At 39.8% G+C, this 20,320-nt stretch overlaps 1 protein-coding gene across 1 annotated transcript; it reads left to right on the top strand.

Moving 5' to 3' along the window:
• Nucleotides 1–15,122: 15,122 nt before the first annotated feature.
• LOC111917732 (histidine kinase 4) lies at nucleotides 15,123–20,102 on the top strand. Its single transcript, XM_023913396.3, has 8 exons — nucleotides 15,123–16,378; nucleotides 16,458–16,691; nucleotides 16,794–16,963; nucleotides 17,126–17,344; nucleotides 17,426–17,664; nucleotides 17,757–17,986; nucleotides 18,094–19,253; nucleotides 19,500–20,102. The coding sequence occupies exons 1-8, from the start codon at nucleotides 16,040–16,042 to the stop codon at nucleotides 19,738–19,740; spliced, it is 2,832 nt and encodes a 943-aa protein (XP_023769164.1). The 5' UTR covers nucleotides 15,123–16,039; the 3' UTR covers nucleotides 19,741–20,102.
• Nucleotides 20,103–20,320: the final 218 nt, after the last annotated feature.

The following is a 20,320-nucleotide window of genomic DNA, read 5'->3' on the forward strand; positions in this document are numbered from 1 at the left end:
TCGATAGATCGAACTTTAGCGAATGGATAAGATACATTCGCACGATTGCGCATTACGAGGACAAGGAGTATGTTCTCGATGAGAAGCTCGAGAAGATCAATCCAGAAACCGCCACTCCCGAAGAAATTGTTGTGTTTGAGGCACATGAGCGCGATGCAACGAAAGTCCATTGCATCATGATAGCCACTATGAACACCGAATTCCAAAACTCCTATGAGGACATGTATCCTTATGAGATGCATCTAGACTTGATGGAGCGATACCACCAAAGCGCGAGGCAAGAACGCTATAAGATCATAACGAATATGATCACTGCTAAAATGGGAATTGGAGAATCTCTTATCGTGCACTTGCAAAAGATGCAAAGGTATGTCGATCGTCTTTGCAAGTTGAATGTCAACTTTGGGGAAGATTTGGCTATCGAAATTGTTCTCCACTCCTTGCCCTCATGCTATAACCAATTTAGGATGACCTACCACATGAACAACGAAGAGGTCACCCTAAGAAAACTCCAAGGGCTCCTAAGGACTGCTGAGAGCAATCTTAAGGACAAGTCTGTTTCACAATCTCCCAATCCGTCTGTTGCTCCTGTTTTGGCAATTCGGCAGGGAAGGGGCAAGAAGAGGAAGGCTTCTTGAAAGAACCACCACAAGGGAAAGTCCCAAGATGGTTCCTCTTCTAGTGGGACCAAGGTTGATCCTTCTAAGCCCAACCCTAACCCAAAGGAGGCAGAGTGCCATCATTGCCACAAAATAGGGCATTGGAAGAGAAGCTTCCAAGAATATCTGCAAGCCATCAAGGATGGAAAGATCAAGCCATCTTTTGCAGGTATATACACAATTAAATATAGTAATTCATCCCATACTATTTCTTGGGTTCTTGACACAGGATGTGGTTACCACATTTGTTCTGATTTGCAGGGACTAGGAAGAAGTAGAGATGTGGAGCTCGGAAGAATAAATCTAATCATGGGGAACAGAAGATCGTCGCCTATTACCAAGATTGGAGTGTATTCTTTAGTGCTTAGTAATGGATTGAATTTAGATTTAAATAATTGTTGCTACTCGCCAGATATGGAAAGAAACATAATTTCTTTTCATGGTTTGTTTAAACAAGGATTTAGATATTCGTTTAATAATATGAATGGTTCTATTTATGCTTATTAAAATGGTGTTTTATACTTTGAAGAAATGCCTTGTAATGGAATTTATGAAACTGTTATGGTTGTAGATAACCTAGGAAATGATGTGTTGCGTATGGATTCTTCCAGTGGTATGGATAAAGCATCTTTGTGGCATTGTCGTCACGGACATGTCAACAAGAAACACATAGCCCAACTCCAAAAGGATGGAGTGTTGGAGTCATTCGACCTTAGGGAAGATGACACGTGCGAATCTTGTTTACTTGGAAAGATGACCAAGTCACCCTTCACTGGCACTTGTGAAAGGGGTGAGGGTTTATTGGATCTCATACATACCGATGTATGTGGGCCTTTAGATCCACCACAAAGGATGGAAACCGCTTCTACGTGACTTTCACCGATGATTATAGTAGATATGGGTATATTTACTTAATCAAGCACAAGTCTGAAACGTTTGAAATTTCAAAGAGTTCAAGAATGAAGTGGAGAATCAATTGGGCAGGAAAATCAAGATGCTTCGATCCGATCGAGGAGGAGAGTACCTAAGTCTTGAATTCCACGACTATCTCAAGGAATGCGGGATAGTTTCGCAATTGACGCCACCTAGGACACCGCAGTTGAATGGTGTGGCAGAAAGGCGTAATCGAACCTTGTTGGACATGGTTCGTTCTATGATGAGTCGTGCTTCACTACCTATCTCATTCTGGGGGTATGCATTAGAGACTGCCGCCCATATCCTTAACCGAGTCCCTACAAAGAAGGTTGCCAAAACACCTCACGAGATGTGGACAGGGAAAGCTCCCTCGTTGGCACATATCAAGATTTGGGGTTGTGAAGTTTTCATAAGACGAGAAACTCATGACAAGCTCGAACCTCGAAGTGAGCGATGTATTTTCATCGACTACCCGCAGAAATCCTTTGGATATCTCTTCTATAGACCAAGTGACAATGTTGTCTTCGTTGCGAGGAGAGGAGTTTTCCGAGAGAGAGAGAACTCATAAGCCAAGGAGACAGTGGGAGGCAGATCGATCTTGAAGAGATTCAAGAGTCGAGCGATGAAGGAACCTCTACCGCTGGCGCTCAACCCGAGGAGGAAATTCCGGTTGAACCAATTGACGAGTCATTACCTCTTAGACGTTCCGAAAGAGTTAGAGTTCAACCCCAGTTGTATGGTTTTCATATTACTACCGAAGGGGACACGTATATTAGTGACATTACACTAATAAATATAGATGAACCTAATTGCTATAAGGAAACTATGGCAGGCCCGGAGTCTGCAAAATGGAAAGAGGTGATGGACAGCGAGATTTAGTCCATGTATGACAACCAAGTTTGGAATTTGGTTGACAATGTACCCGGACGTAAGACGGTTGGGTGCAAATGGATCTTCAAGAAGAAGACCGGCGTGGATGGGAATGTGCACATGTACAAAGCACGAATGGTTGAGAAGGGTTGTACTCAAACTCCCGGAGTTGACTATGATGAGACCTTCTCACCAGTTGCGAAAATAAAATCTATTAGGGTGATGTTGGCCATTGCTGCATTTCATGATTATGAGATATGACAAATGGATGTCAAGACCGCTTTCCTTAATGGGAAGTTGGCTGAGGATGTTTACATGGCTCAGCCAGAGGGTTTTGTCGGTCCGAAGCATCCAAATAGAGTGTGCAAGCTTGAGAAGTCCATTTATGGACTTAAGCAAGCGTCTCGCAGATGGAATCTTTGCTTTGATGAGAAAGTCAAAGAGTTTGGATTTGTACGAAGCGAAGATGAATCATGTGTATATGTCAAAGCCAGTGGGAGCATAGTTAGCTTTCTCGTTTTGTATGTCGATGACATACTGCTCATAGGAAACGACGTCCCGACTCTGCAGGAGGTAAAGTCCTGGCTCGAGAAGTGCTTCGCTATGAAGGACCTCAGAAAGGCTTCCTATATTTTGGGAATAAGGATAGTGAGAGAAAGAAGTAAGAGACTAATAGGACTTAGTCAGAATACTTACTTAGATAAGGTACTAAAATGTTTTAGTATGGAAAACTCGAAGAAGGGAGAACTACCGATACAAAGTAATGCCAAGTTGAGTAAGACTCAAAGTCCGAGTACCGAAGCTGAGATAGCTGAGATGAGCCGAGTACCTTACGCTTCCGCAGTTGGCTCAATCATGTACGCTATGACTTGTACTCGCCCTGATGTGGCCTTTGCTTTGAGCATGGTCAGTAGATATCAAGGGAATCCTGGCAGAGCTCATTGGATTGCAGTCAAGAATATACTTAAGTACCTTCGGAGGACCAAGGAATGGTTTTTAGTCCTCGAAGGAAGTGATGACTTAAAGGTGCGAGGGTACAGCGATGCCAGCTTCTAGACCGATAGGGACAACTATCGTTTGCAGTCGGGCTGGGTCTTTACCCTAAATGGAGGAGCAGTAACTTGGAAGAGTTGCAAACAAGAAACCGTAGCTGATTCAACGTGTGAATCAGATTACATTGCAGCGAGCGAAGCGTCAAAGGAGGCGATGTGGTTGAAGAACTTCATTGGTGATCTTGGAGTTGTGCCTGCCATAAAGGAGCCTATGGAAATTTTCTGTGATAATGAGGGAACGGTTGCCTTGACCAAGGAACCGAGGGATCATGGTAGATCTCGACATATCGACAGAAAGTATCACTTTATTAGACATCGAGTAGAAGAAGGACACCTCGTAGTGAAGAGGGTATCATCAGAGGATAATCCAACAGATCCGCTTACGAAGGGACTGAGTAGGGTTAAGCATTTGCAGCACGCTAGGAGCATTGGGCTGAAAGACGATATTAGTTTAGATTAGATAGTTTTGAAACATGTAATAGATAAATGTAATTGACATTTGATGATTAAATAAAGGAGTATTATTTATGGGTAAAGATATTGTCTTATGTTAATTGTTTAACTATTGTTTCACTTTGCATGTTTTGACTTCCTGAATAATTAAGTTATTAAGAATAATCGAATTATTCGAATGGTCCACAATCGTTCATATGTTGGAAGTAGGTATGAATGAATATTGTCATGAATTGGTGTGTAGATTGTCTAAAAGGTTATTAGACATAACAAAGGTTTGCTACAACATTCATGAGTGCTTATGAAAAAGTTTTGAGCATTGGAATAAACCCGCGCTTGTTGGAATCACTTTATGGAATGTGACACGAGTGATCGCAAGACGATAATATCATATGGTCTTAAAATCTAGATATATGGTTTATTATTTACTAATTGGTTGTACATTGATAATGCGAAACCGCATCAGTAAATTGATGTCATAAAACGCATTGTTGTGTATAGTTGGTTAGTCGATAAGTAAATACATATAAGTCAAAGTTTATCTGTTACTTTTATTCTGAGAGGGTAAAAGCGATATCACGGCCGCTCGATGATTTGATTTGACTTATGTGTCGGGCCCGGTCAGGACTGAATTGATGTGTTCAATTAAGTTCTATGTCGAATGAATCTGAGATCGAGAAACCAAAATGCTGGACAATAAGTTCCATAAGATTGTCAGCACAATATCTAAACAGAGGATTGTACGATCCCTTATCTAAAGGACAAGAGATTGATAAGATCAGAGTTGACAGCGTCTTAGAGAGCTACGATTGCTAAATCGGTTTGTGTTTGCATGTATAGTTACTAGACTTATCCAAGTGGGAGACTGTTGGATTAGTGTCTAAGGTTGTAACTATATGTGGTAAGTACTTGACCCGGTTATGCATGGTCCTTTTGGGTTGCCTTCACCATAGCAACTTGACATGATGATTTGTTAAGAGAGAAGAGATATTATTGTTAATATATTATGAGAATAATATATTAAAGGAATAATATTGTTATTTGATTAATATATGTCATATATTAATTAAGAATTAATTTAGTGACTTAAAGAGGTTAATTGAATAAAGGGATATAAACTGTCAAATGTGTGATAGTTGTGTTTTGGGCTATGTATCCTTATGGGTAATGGGGTGGACGAAATTTAGGGTTAGGGAACCTTAAATTCTTCCAAGCCTAGAATCTAGAAGGATCTTGGATTGCTTAGGGCCTAAGTTATTCAATTAGGGTTAAAGGTGAAACCCTAGTATCCCATAGTATAAATAGATCCCTAGGGTGAGGGAAATCGGCACTCATGCAAGGCAAGGAACCCTAGGGATGATTTCTCACCCTCTCTCCTCTCTCTCAATATCATCCTCTTGCTAGTTGGTGTTTGTAAGCCATTAGAGGAGTGACAATTGTGACTCTAAGCTCTAAGGAGAAGAAGTATCAAGCAAGTAATCTAAGGTATTGTTCTAGATCCAATTACATATGATTTGATTCAATTGTTTACATTAGATCTAGTATTGTAAGTCTTGGATTCAATGCATGTTCAATTAGAGAAACCTAGATCCAAGCATTAGGGTTTGCATGTGCCCATAGGAAAGTTCTTATGGCTCAAACCCATCAGTGGTATCAGAGACTTAATTGATTTCTATTGAATTGATGCATTGGTTAATTTCTTGTTGCTTGTAAAATTTGAATTTTGGTCTTCTGCCTGAGGAACACAGTGAGTTCCACTGTGGACTCGGCGAGTCCATAGTGGGTACTCGGCGAGTTCGAGCGTCAGAAAGAGGGAGTTTCGGGATTTCTTGCTGTTTTTCTTGAGGAAACTTGCCTTAACTGTTTTGGGTCATTAAAATCCGATTTTAACTATATATATAAGTATATTCTTGACCAAACAAAAAGATAATTACCAATTAGTTGAATAATAATTTCCTTATGTGATAATAATTGATTATTTGAAATGAATTGGTTAATTATTTTGCAAGTAATATTGAATAAGATCAAATTAAGATAATTTAATTGTTGATTTACATTATTTGCCTTTTGATCCTTATGTTTTGAAAAGTTTAAAACTTGTCCTCAAGTTTTGAAATTTAAGTTTTGTGATTAAAAGTTTAATTTGAATAATTTAAATTTCAAACCCTAGAATTTTACAAGTTTAAAATTCAACCCTATACTATTATATGATTACAAGCTTAATATATATATATATATATATATATATATATATATATATATATATATATATATACACTCCACTTTCTCCCCTAACGGGGAACCCACACTCCTTCCGGAGCTACATACCTTTTCCTTTCTAGAAATCCATTCAACAACTTTTACGCGCCTACGCGTGAAACTGAGCTAAACTCCACTCTACAGTATCCATGTAGAGCAACCGCTATTCTCGAACTTCAGCCTACTCTGATTCTGCTCGCAAGGACTCTCAGGCCCATGCACTGCCTTCCACTAACACGTATAGACTCTTCAACATGGCTGGACCGCCGCTCCAGGCCTTCAGCCCATCTGGACCACTCTCGGAACCTTCAGCATGTCTGGAGTGCCCTCCTGGGCCTTCAGCCTGTTTGGACCGTTCTCAGAACCTTCAACATGTCTAGACCGCCTCTCTGGGCCTTCAGCCTGTCTGGACTGTTCTCCCAAGCCTTTGACCTGACTGGTACGCCTTTCGGCCTTCAGTCTTCTCGGTCCGCTCAGCTATCATACATCATTCCAACTACCCTTCCAGGGAATCTTTCCCGATCATACTGTTCTAGCCCCTTAGGGGTTCCGAACTCTCGTTTCGATCCCGGAATCCTTTCCATGGCCTAAACCCAGGCCTCACATCAACCACTACCTTTCCTATAACCATGGTCTGCTCTCGGTCCCCACTTGACTGACACTCACTCATACCAGCCTACACTCTTAGCTGACTGAAACACTGTCGAATCCCAAACAGCTAATCAACCTCAAATACTTGTCGATCCTCCTGAAAATTTTCCAATTCTCCCTACTTAGAGCACTGACTACCAACCACCGGTGACCCAACCGGCATCACTTAAACATTCTTACTCAACAAATTCTCTTATGCTTGAACTGATTCTAAACGAACAACCTCCACAAAACCACGTTCCGGCATTGCGCATCTCGAACTCTAAGGGAGTTCGACTCCCCGCTGAATACTTCTCAAAACACAATTGCTATACCCGACAACAAGACCATACAACCAAATTCTGACCATTAATCCCTTGGATACTAACCGATTTCAACCCCTAAGTACCGATTCCTCAATAATACAATAAACCCGAAAGATCGAACGAATGCAATACCATGAATTATGCGAACAAGACTAGCAGATATAATACTTCATAACAACCATAAGATAACAATATATCAAGAAGGAAACATACCCGTAGCTGAATTCGGCTCTGCCCTGACCTCCTCTGCTATAAGCTGAAAAGCACGTCCCTGAGCCCTCGGGGGCTCTGCTCCACCCTGACCTCCACCTGTAATCCTTAAAGTGGCCAGTGCTAGAGCCTGCACCGGTCCTGCAGCAAGCTGCAGACAGTTGGCCCTCATGTGACCAACCTGATGACACTGATAAAAATCCTCATATCCTGAACCGGGGCTGACTGACGACAATCCCTCGCATAATGCCCCTCTCTCCCATACTTACGGCACGCACCACTGGACCTACAAACTCTAGTGTGACCCTTCCCGCACTTCCCACAAGTGCGGCTGCCCTGATCTCCCAACCTAGAATCAACAGTCTTGGACCATTTCGACGCTGGCTGCGACTGCACCGGGGCCTGTCTCTGCTTTCTCAACTGTAACTCAATCTCCAACCCACGCCGCCTTGCGGCCTCCTGCAACTCCAGCAAGGTCTCGCACCTCTGCGTAGACATAAACTGCCTGATATCCCTCTTGAGCATACTCAGATATCGGGACATCTAAGCCTGTTCCGAAGAAAACTTCGGGCAAAACATCGCCCTCTCAGTGAACATCCTGGTGATCTCCGTCACTGACTCTGAATCCTGCTTCAGTTCCAAGAACTCCTGAGCCAAACCTGTAACGCCCGCAGATCCGGGCTAGTCAAATTAGAGGCAATAAGTGTCGAAAACGACTTTTCGACAGAAGCTTATAAATAATTTGAACCAAGTTGTAGTATATGCCACTAGGTTTCCGTACATATAAAGAACGCCGAAATCCGAGTTATAACGAAGAAGTTATGACCCGTCGAAGTTTCGCGACGGAACCGACTCGATTCCGGGAGGTGTAAATAGTGAATTTACGATAGAGCGAGCTTTAGCCTTGGCGCTCTAAACGAAAGTCATAGAATATGTTAAACTAAGAACTTCGATAAAAAGAACGCCCAAATCTGACTTCGTATGAAGAAGTTATGATTTTTCGAAGTTTCGGATTAGTAGTGTACAGCCCGAAATTCGAATATTAGATCGAGCGATTTTTAGCCGACACGACCTGAACAAGAATCGAAGATGTCGTTAAGAGTAGCATAACGAGAGAAATGATGGGCAAAAACGGACGTCGGATGAAGAAGTTATGAGGATTTAACGGACCAATACTGTCCCGGCCTGTTAAAAATATAACTTTAAAAATAAAGTCAAAATTAGCCGACAGAGTCTAAACGAAAGTTGTAGAGTACGTCTCCACCTACGCGTGGATATAAATAATATCAAAAACGGAGTTTGTATGAACGACTTACAAATTATAATAGCATATTTACGTATTAAAATAAAGTATAAATCATATATATGTACACATATATATACATATATATATATATATATATATATATATATATATATATATATATATAGATATATATATCATTAGAAAGGTATCGACGATGCGGTCATTATAAGACTAATATTGAGTTCTTTCGACATTAGTTTAGTGCAAATATCGTTAAATCTATTTAAAATAGTATTATAAAGGGGTGTTTAGTTGTTTATATAACTATAAGGTCATTAAGTAATTATGGAGGGTAGTTTTTGTAAATTCAATTACTATAAATAAGAGGCTTGGACTCTCATATTTCTTGCACCATTCTCTTGATTCAAGAGTCTTTCTCTCCTTATCCCCCGAGCATTTCGGTCCCTCGTGATTCAACTTCTCTTTCTGTAGTTTTAGTATAGTAAGGTGAGCGCTGAAGCGTTGTACGAATCTTTCTTAGAAAGATTCAGCGACGAAGTTCTGCCCCTACCGAGCCCGACTCCTAGCTAAAATCCCTTTGTAAGTAAGTTATGCTTACCCTATTTTAAATATAGTTTATATTTAAAATTAGTATTGTTATTATAAATTTATAATAAATATTTGAGCTATTATTATGACTTATATAAGTGTCGTTATAATATCTTTTTAACTACTCGCAGTACGGGGAATCTGGTTTAAAGGGCCGCATATGGTTGTTGGATTTCAGAAGTGTTATATGCCAAAATGGTCATGCCCTCCGGTGTTTTATGTCTGGCCTGTGTCTGTACATAGTGGTTGGAAAGTATTGTTTAAATGCTTATATAATAATAATAATAAGACTAATAATTAGTCACGGTAAATATTAGACTAAAATCTAGTGGTAATAATACTAGGTTTCGTTGAAGGAAATTATTTTATAGTAAACGAAGCGCTGTCCGAGTACCGAGTCACCACCTTCTCAGGTGAGTGCATAGTTACTTTCATCTTACACATAGATATGAAGTATTTTATATAAATTACGTGCTATGTGTGCATATTATCTGAATACTTGTTGTCTATGCTGGGTGAAAGATTTCTATACATGTTTTAAATGATTTAAACTGTATATGTATTTTATATCTACAAAATCTGTTGGGTAAAACATGGGTAGATGAAATAGTTGTTTTGTGATAACACGATGGGAGACATCAATGTTGTCAGTGATCCAGTCATCTAGTGGAGTATAGATGATGACCATAGGCGATACTAGACGGTCCGGTGGAACGCTAGTAAGCTCGTAACCTGTAGGTGTTTTTGAACTAGGTGCTCATTAGGTATTTTGAACTGAGTGTGTTCACTACGTATCTTTGAACTAAGTGTGTTCACTAGGTATTTTGAACTAAGTGTGTTCACTAGTTACTTTTGAACTAAGTGTTTACCAGATGTTTTGGACTACGTCTTCACCAGTTGTAATCTATAAGCTTTGGTAACGATGGACTTCGTGCCGATTCCTTAGGATAATCGTTAGGAATGAATGAACGAGAAATAGTTGATTCTTAGGGTAGATCCTTAAGAGTAAAGAAGATAATGGGGATGGGTAATTGCGTTTAATTGCTTGATTGTTTAAACATAATAATTATATTATTGTGGGTTGAAAACCCTATGTACTCACCAGGTTTCCCAACCTGACCCACTCAGTTTATTTATATCACAGGTGTTGATATGAAGTCACATTACACTGAGAGATTAAAGAGATGTAGATCACTAGTGTAAATAAATGTAAGTTCTGTTTATGCTTATGTTTCTGTATTGACAATGACATCCCAAATGTTTTAAAATGAATAAAATACGTTTCTTCGAAAATGTTTTAATAACGTATTTATTGTGTTTTTCTGGGAACAAATTCCACAACATTTTTATGAAAAGAAGTACTCTGAATTTTATAAAGCATAAACAAAATCGGTCTTTTCTGGCCGTGAAAATGGGGTTGTCACAAAACCACTCCCTCTCAACCCGTGGAACATAACGGGTACTGAACATCTCCCGGAACCGATCCCATGAAACCGCAACCCTCTGCGCATCTGAATATGACCCCGTAGTCAACCTCCACCAATCCTTCGCCCCGAGCCTCAACAGGTTTAGAGCACATCTCACCCTCTGATCAGCAGTGCATGAACATGTGAAGAAACATCCCTCCACATCTGACAACCATCGCATAGCAACAATCGGATCCTGAACCCCATCGAAGGTAGGGGCTTCGTATTATCGAAGTCCCGATACTGAAAACCTCTATCGGCTCCTCCCCCTGCCGCTGCTACAACCGTTGTAGCCGCGGCGGCAGCCGTCTCTGTAAGAGTTGCATAACGCTCATCAAAATACTCAACCATGGCGGTCTTGATCGACCCAAACAGTTCTGGCAACTCGGCCCGGAACATAGCAGCAACCTCATCATGCAGGATCTCACGAATCCTAGCATCCAACTCGTCTGTGCTCATCTGACCGATAACCTCGGGTGGTGCTGACCCACCCTGACCGCCTCCTCCTGCTTCCGATCCTGACCCGGATCCGCTCCCAGCATGCCTCGTAACCACCATACTGAAATTACCGCAAAACATCAGACGCTTCTCATTAACCCGAGAACCGACTCTTAACCCAGCCCTAGGGATTGTGACTTCCTTGGTACGCGTATGGGTCCTGTGCTTTCAGTAGTACGGGCCCATACTACCTTCCACACCTACCCATATTTATATCAAGTATCATCACAACACCCTAGTGAAGAACAGGCATAACAAGCACTCAACCCTCACTCCTAGAGAAACACTGGGAATCTCATACAGAAAGAAACCCTAGGCTAGTAGGCATCATAAATCAGGCAACTCTATCATGCAATTCCTAAAGATCCCTAGCCTAGTACTAGCATGTTGTTCTATCATATCTCATAAACAAATAACTTGTATGGTATTTTGGGGTTACTTACTGGCTCTGGCTGATCGTACCTCTGCGTCTTCCTTTACTTATTTTTGAAAACCATTTTAAAATCTCTTTTGAAAACTCTCCTTGATTTGAGACTGGATTCACACGAATGTTCCTCCAATTCACTCAAAGCAAGGCTCTGATACCAACTTGTAACACTCTAAAAATTCCAACCAATTTAAACTTTTCAAAAACAACCCAATTTCATAAAGGCATTACAAAAAGGTTTTCAATACATTTATTATCATAGTATTTCCCAGAATCACATCATAAACACATAAAACACGAGGAGAGGTACGATCATGCCTTTGCCTTGCCACGGTTTCCTGAAGTACCTGAAACATTTAAACCACAACTGTAAGCCCGAAAGCTTAGTGAGATACCCCCAAAATACCAACCACAATACCATACACAATTCATAACATATCATAACACTGAACAGAACAACCATGCACTTCGGGTCTACTGTGTGACTGGTCCGCCGCACCGGCCTACAGTCCACCTGGTCCACCCTCCGAGTCTAGCCATATACATCGAGTCTACAGTGTTATTGGTCCGCCCGCACCGGCCTTCAATCCACCTGGTCCACTCTCTGAGTCTACAATATGACTGGTCCGCCCGCACCGGGCCTTCAGTCGGCCTGGTCCACTCTCTGAGCCTCGGCACGTCTGGTCCGCCCTTTCGGGGCCTTCAGCCTATCCGGACCGCTCGCTGGGCCTTCGGGACAACCGGTCCGCCCTGGGTATGTTGGCCTACAGCACAAAGCAGGACCCGTCTCAACCCAACCCCAGTCCAACAACCATGTGCACATAAACATACAATCATATATCAAATCACAACTAAGCAAACCGATCTTAACAGATCACATACAAAGCACATCCCTACCAGGATTCCGACCTAACCGGTCACTAGCATAGCATCATCCTATAAACCAGGATACCGACCCTAACCAGGTCTCTAACATATACCATCCTAACTACCAGGATGCAAACATAACAAAGTAATAACATAACAACAACTACCCGAATTTCCATCCGATAAAGGGCCGGCCTTGGTGCCTTAGACCCTGTTGATATAGTGAGGATAACTCACCTCGTAACTGCCGAAACTTTGAACTGAAGAAGCAGATTCCCGAATCACCACCTCACCGAAAATCCCGAACTATCCGAAGCAGCAAAACAATCATTAGTCCAAGCACAATATCCTTCCAAGGCTAAATTGACCAATTTACCCTTAACTCAATTTGGTCCAAGACTAAGGCCCATAATCAAAATATGAAAGGCCCAACACTAGGTAAGCTCTCAAGCCCACTAGTGGCCCAAAGACCAAAAGCTCGAAGCAAAACCCAATATTGGCCCAATTTACTAAATTGGGCCCACCTCACCAAATGGGCCTAGATCCAAGGTCCATAATAATTAGTGAGTCCAAAATACTCCATCCATAATGTCCAGTCACGGCCCAAGCTCTAATAGCCCAATAACAACCTAATCTCTTAAGGCCCAAAATGAAAACCCAACAGAGGGAGTACGCTGGGCATACCCTCCTTGGTATGTTGGGTGTACAACGATGCTCGCGGATTGGGATCGAGGCACAGACCCATTACGCTGGGCGTACTCCCATTTATGCGGGGCGTAACTCCGTTGAACTACAACTTCTCATCAGATCTTAGTGGCTTAAGCTCTTAAGCCCAAACTTCAGATCCATAGACCAAATATGCCTAAGATTCATAAAGTCTCAAACTTTATTACTTGGGACGTCCATAAAGCTCTTAATCTAAGGTCTTAATCCATTAAGACCTATCTATATCACATATGAGACAACCAAAGCCCTTGGGACCTTATTTTTCTTACTCAAGACCTCTCCTAAGGTCTAAAAGGACAGCTAATCTCAACCAACTCGAATCATGCATGAAGATGAGGTTTTTGGGACAAGAATGATGTCAAAACTTCACAGCACATAGATCTACACATTATGATTGCCAAGCCAGAGACTTTTTACCTCAAAAGGGCCTCAAAAGATGATGTCTTTCCAAATCTACAAGCTCCAGCCACTCAAATCCTTCTTTGACAACTTCCTCTTTCTTCTTCTAGACTCTCCTTTGCCAAAACAAGCTTTCCAAGGTCAAACACACCCAACAATGGAGGTAGGATGGCTATCTAGGGTTTCTGAGGATAGGAGAGTGCTTATAGAGGCTAGGGTTGGAACCATAATGTTCCTTATATAGTGGTTGGCCCCAAATTTAGTGTTTCTGGATGAAAGACGTACACTGGGTGTACATCCAGTACGCTGGGCGTACGTCGAGAGACCTCCGCGTTCATTTACTCCATTACGCTGGGCGTACATCCAGCTTACGCTGGGTGTACCCAGCCAAACACGTGCATGCATGCTTGGCATGCATGAGACCCCTTTGCTAAAATTCCCCCTTAGGGACCATTGTTGCCAATATATTTAATTTACAACATCTCCTCCATCATAAATTCGTTCCTGACGAACTTTATATCCACATAAAGATGACGAGAAGACCTACGATTCTAGCGACACACCCCAACCCGAAAACCCTTTTCGAATAAAACCCAATACCCATAAAAGATATTTCAAGGACGGGGCGTTACATCTATTGTGCAAAAAAAAACATAGTTTGTCAAATCGAACTAAAACAAAAAGTTAATTGTACTACAACAACATTTCCCCAAATTTTTATCGACAAAACTATACTACGTGTACAAAAGTTGTTAATAATTATCTAATATTTATTTTTAATTTGATGAAATATACTATATTTTGAGCAATTGTAACATCCTATTTGGCACGTATCATAATATTGTCCGTTTTGAGCTTCCGTCACGAAAACTTTCCAGGGGGTCACCGATCCTTGAATTGCTCTCGCCCAGGAACGTTTAACTACAGAGTTTCCCAACCGATGTGAGCTCAGATGCAACCCAGCTTTATTATATACTAGTTGTAAGATCTATGTATTACGTGAGTTTATGAAAAAAAACAAACAAACATGAAAATCTAAAAATTTATAGAATTTAAATTTATAAGAAAAAGTAAAATATTTAATTATTAAAACTAAAGTGTTTATCTATCTTTTAAATTTAACTAATAGTTTAAATAAATAAACAACTAAAATAATTGGATTTAATTTAGAAATTTAAAACTTATAAAGAAAATTATATTAATGAGTTGAATATATATTTATTATTACGTTTAAGTATTATATAAAATTTAATAAAATGAAAAAACTAGATAATGACACATGAATATAATTTAATTTAAATTTATTATATAAGAGATGACAAGTGACAAAATTATTTCAATTTATTGGAAAAGAGGATGTAATTGTTTTTTCTTCCGTGTGTGTGTATATATATATGTTATTTTAATTTTTATTTAGCAAGTGTTATTTTTCACGAGTAAATTTATCGGCTAACAACTAATATTTAAGTTTCCTTCAGCTAACTTTTTAATTTGTTGTCAAAATATATTTGAGGGAGAAACTTCAAGCTTTTCAAATGTCTCGTCTTCGAATTTGTTTTTTTAGGAGAGAGGGAGACAACACCGTATCTTCAAAAGAAATCATCAAAATTTGGTTCAGTTGCTTTTTAAAGTAACTTAGCCAAACTGCACCTTCTTTTCTTTAATTTTCCCAACACCCATTATTATATGACTTCTGTTTATACCAAATTGAGTACACTTTTCGTTGTATTTTCACAAAAGTTTCCAAATATGCTTTCTTTCTCTACTTGTATGTGTTTTTCTGGTCAAGAATCTTGAAGTTCAGCTAAGATTTGATTTGCTTAGTTTAATATATTAAAGATTTTACAGAGGAAACAGTAAATGTGTGCTTTAATTTGTCTGGAGTGTATTGTGAAGAAATGATTAATATTAGAGACCCCATTTTTCAATAATCTTATTCAAACCCTTTATCAACCACACAAAATTCTTTAAATTCAAGCCCTTTATGCATGTTTTTAGGGCTTCTTCAAACATACCATGCTTGTTGTTCCCTTGATATGATCTTGGGAATTTTCTTTTCTTTACATTTCCTTTGTGGGGTTCTCTTCTTTTTCTTTCTTCTCTCACTGAAAATCTACAGAAAAGAAAGGGAGATTCTTGTACCTCATAGAGTTTCTTAAGTGGGATTTTGGTTATTTCTTGAATAAAAGAAAACAAAATCTGTAAACCACTTTTCTTTTTTGAGTAAAGAAAGTGATTCTGTTTAAAAAAAAGTACTTCTTTGAAGATAACATCCAAATCCCTTTTCGTCACTGATGATTCTTGAAAACATGAAGTGGCAAGAATGAGGAGATGAACAACCGAACAAGACGAACAACAGGAAAGCGTGAAGGTACAAGCAATTGAAGCAAGAGAAAACAGGTTTCTAATTCTGTTGTTGAATTTAAGATGGGTGTAAAAATGCAAGGCCACCATCACTTAGTAGCAGTGAGTTTGAATGAACAGCAATTGGGCACAAAAAGGAAGTACAAATCATACATCCCAAGAACAAATCAACGAAAATACTTAGCGTTATGGATCATTTCTTTTGGATTTGTCGCGATTTATGTTTACAAATGCATAGATGCAGGGCATCAAGAGAGAATCGAAGAGGGTTTAGTGAGTATGTGTGATCAAAGGGCAAGAATGTTGCAAGATCAATTTAGGGTTAGTGTAAATCATGTACATGCTCTCGCTGTTCTGGTGTCGACTTTTCATTATTACAAGAACCCATCAGTAATCGATCAGGTTTGAACATTATTAATGTGTGTTTGTTTATCTTTTTTCTTCTTTTTTTGTGATTGAATTTGTTCTTTTTCGGATCCAGGAAACATTTGCAGAATACACAGCAAGAACAGCATTCGAGCGACCTTTGTTGAGTGGAGTTGCATATGCACAAAGGGTAATGAATTACGAGAGAGAAGAACTCGAGAGACAACATGATGGGACCATAAGAACAATGACCAAAGAGCCCTCGCCGTTTCGTGACGAATATGCCCCTGTAATTTTCGCTCAAGAAACCGTTTCCTATCTTAAATTGGTAGATATGATGTCTGGCGAGGTATGTTTTTTTACTTTTTTTAATAATTATATTTCATAAATATAAAAATCTAAAATATATACCCTTGGAAGTTAAATTTAAGAAACTCGAATTTGATGATAGGAGGACAGAGAGAACATATTGAGGGCTAGAGCAACTGGGAAAGCAGTGCTCACAAGCCCTTTCAAACTTCTTGGTTCTAATCATCTAGGGGTAGTTTTGACATTTCCTGTGTACAAATCAAAGCTTCCACCAAACGCATCTGTTCAAGAACGCATCGCAGCTACTGCCGGGTAAAATTTCGGTTTCTTTGACCATTTTACCCTTACAATCCAACAATCCGTTTTCACAAATATTCATCAATTTTAATAAGAGAAATTAAATGGGTAGTAAGATTTTTGAAAAAAAAAATCAGATATCTATAATCTTTTTTTTTTTGGGATAAATATAAACAGATATCTAGGTGGAGCTTTTGATGTTGAGTCACTAGTAGAAAATTTACTAGGGCAACTTGCTGAAAATCAAGAAATTGTTGTAAAAGTTTTTGATGTCACAAATACATCAAATCCATTGATCACATATGGGCGTCAAACTGAAGATGGTGACATGTCACACACACGAGTGAGTATGCTTGATTTTGGTGATCCGTTTAGGAAGCATCAAATGACTTGTAGGTATGTGTTTCATCTCCATTTTTATTAAAAAAAAGGAAGTGGTGATTGGTTTAAATGTTAATGGTTCTAGATTTTATGCAGATATCTTCATAAAGCACCGATATCATTAACAGCATTTGCAACTGCGACTTTAGGTTATGTGATTGTGATATTAGCTGGCTACATGTTTTACACGGGAGCCATTCATATTGTTCAGGTTGAAGATGATTTTGACACGATGCAACAATTAAAAGTTCGAGCAGAAGCTGCTGATGTTGCTAAATCACAGTTTCTTGCGACTGTTTCCCATGAAATCAGAACCCCCATGAATGGCATCCTTGGTATCACCACTTACCTTCATCAACTCATCTCTGTATTTTTTCAATTATGTAAATGTAATAACATTAACTTCACATATGTGTTGTGTTCATAGGGATGCTTGCATTGCTTCTAGATACAGAATTAAGTTCAACCCAAAGAGATTACGCTCAAACTGCACAAGCTTGTGGAAGAGCATTAATCGCATTGATCAATGAGGTCCTCGATCGAGCCAAAATTGAAGCCGGAAAATTAGACCTAGAATCCGTCCCCTTTGATATCCGCTCCATTCTCGACGATGTTCTCTCTTTATTTTCTGAAAAATCTCGACACAAAGGAATCGAGGTAAAAGTAAAACCAGATTATCTTGTTATCTGTTATCGTTTCTTTCAAATTATTGTTTGTTTTAATCTGATTATGTTATCGTTATCTGTGATTGGGAAATCAAAAAGATGGCAGTTCTTGTTTCCGATAAAGTCCCACAAATTGTCATCGGAGATCCGGGAAGATTCCGACAAGTCATCACGAATCTCGTCGGAAACTCTGTTAAGTTCACAGAAAAAGGACATATATTCGTTCAAGTTCATCACGCCGATCATTCCAAAGCTGTAGTAATGGACATGGCTAAATCGAACGGGTGTGGGTCCCATTTCAAAACTTTAAGCGGCTGTGAAGCCGCCGATGATCGAAACAATTGGGACACTGTTAAACAATTAGCAGCCCCAATTGAAAACGTTGTTAACCTAATTGTCTCCGTTGAAGACACCGGAATTGGGATTCCGGCGCACGCACAAGATCTCGTTTTTATGCCGTTCATGCAAGCCGACAGTTCCACTTCTAGACTCTACGGCGGAACCGGAATCGGATTGAGTATCAGTAAATGTTTGGTTGAATTAATGGGTGGTCAGATAAGCTTCGTTAGCCGACCACAAATCGGAAGCACGTTTTCTTTCACTGTCGCTTTAAAAACCTGCAAAAATGGCGATGTGAAAAAATCCCTTTACAATGACGATCTTCCGAATTCCTTTCAAGGATTGAAAGTAACCTTGGTCGATTCAAAACCAATCAGAGCTGCAGTGACACGATACCATTTACAGAGACTCGGTATAATCGTTAAAATTATTGATACCATAAAAACGGCGGAGGATTTGGGAGATTCAAAACCGGATCTACTTCTAATCGAGAAAGACACATGGTTATTAAACGAAAGCATGATCAAAATTCAAAATTTCCCTAAAAAGATGGTTCTAGCAACAAATATAACGACTCCCGAATTCGATAAATTAAAATCCGCCGGGTTTTCCGATACTGTGATTAGGAAGCCGTTAAGAGCGAGCATGGTGGCAGCTTGTTTGCAGCAGGTTTTGGGAACAGGGCAGAAGGCCGAAACCAGGGCAAAAGGGTCTTTTTATCTTCGAGGGTTACTTTGTGGGAAGAAAATTTTGGTGGTTGATGATAACAGAGTAAACCGGAGAGTTGCCGCCGGTGCCCTAAAAAAATTTGGGGCTGCGGTTGAGTGTGCCGAAAGCGGTGTTGCCGCCCTTGCTCTACTTCAGCTACCACATGCTTTTGATGCTTGCTTCATGGATATTCAAATGCCCGAAATGGACGGGTACGTAGTATTATATAGTAATACTATATTTTACTGGTGCACAAATGGACCAGTAGTATTATATAGTAATACTATATTTTACTGGTGCACAAATGGACCAGTAGTATTATATAGTAATACTATATTTTACTAGTGCACAAATGGACCAGACACAGTGCACTGTGCACAGTGTCTGCACAGTGTCTGGTCAATTTATGCACCAGTGTTTTGGTTTTTTGTTTGTTATGATGGTTGATGTTGTTGCAGTTTTGAGGTGACGCGGCGTATACGGATGATGGAAAGGGAGGCGAATGAGGTAGTAGGGAGTATTGAATGGCATTTGCCGATACTGGCGATGACAGCGGATGTGATTCATGCGACGTTTGAAGAGTGTAAGAGAAGTGGAATGGATGGGTACGTATCGAAGCCTTTTGAGGAAGAAAATCTTTACCAGGCTGTGGCAAAGTTTTTTGAATCCAAAACCGGCGAACACACACAAAATGGCTAACTGTCAACTGTCAACCGTAAACATCAACCGTAAACAGATGAGATTCTAGGTTGCCTCTTAACAGGAATTTTGGATATTGATTGGGCCGAGTGTAAATGACTTTGGGTTGGGTTTAACTCAACTAACGGCACTCTACTCTACGGGCTGAAACGGAATCAATCTAAATCTAAACACATGTACAGAGCTTTTTAGTTTGTGTAGGGAGGGGTGGATCAGGGACGAATGATGATGTATTGTATGGTTTCAACAATACGATGTCGTTTGGCAGATATTTTTGTATGGAAATGTCTGTTTCCATTGTAGGCCACGTGGGGCCACCAGACAATAATCCATTTCCACTTGGGTATATTATTATTTCAGTACACTCGGGTACTTTTTTCTTATGCACAGAGTACAGGACTACAGCCCCTGGTGAAAGACACATAATGCTCCCATTTTTAGTGGTGTTCAAACTTTAAAATATATGAAACCTAAAAGCTGACTAACCGATTTTACCTTTTAGGTTAACCGAACCATTTTTTTTTTCATCCAATAGATGGTTAAAGGAATAATCATATTTTTAGTTTTTTTAGGAGGATGT

The sequence above is a fragment of the Lactuca sativa genome, chromosome 4 (assembly GCF_002870075.4).
Source record: "Lactuca sativa cultivar Salinas chromosome 4, Lsat_Salinas_v11, whole genome shotgun sequence".
NCBI classification, from domain to species: Eukaryota; Viridiplantae; Streptophyta; class Magnoliopsida; order Asterales; family Asteraceae; genus Lactuca; species Lactuca sativa.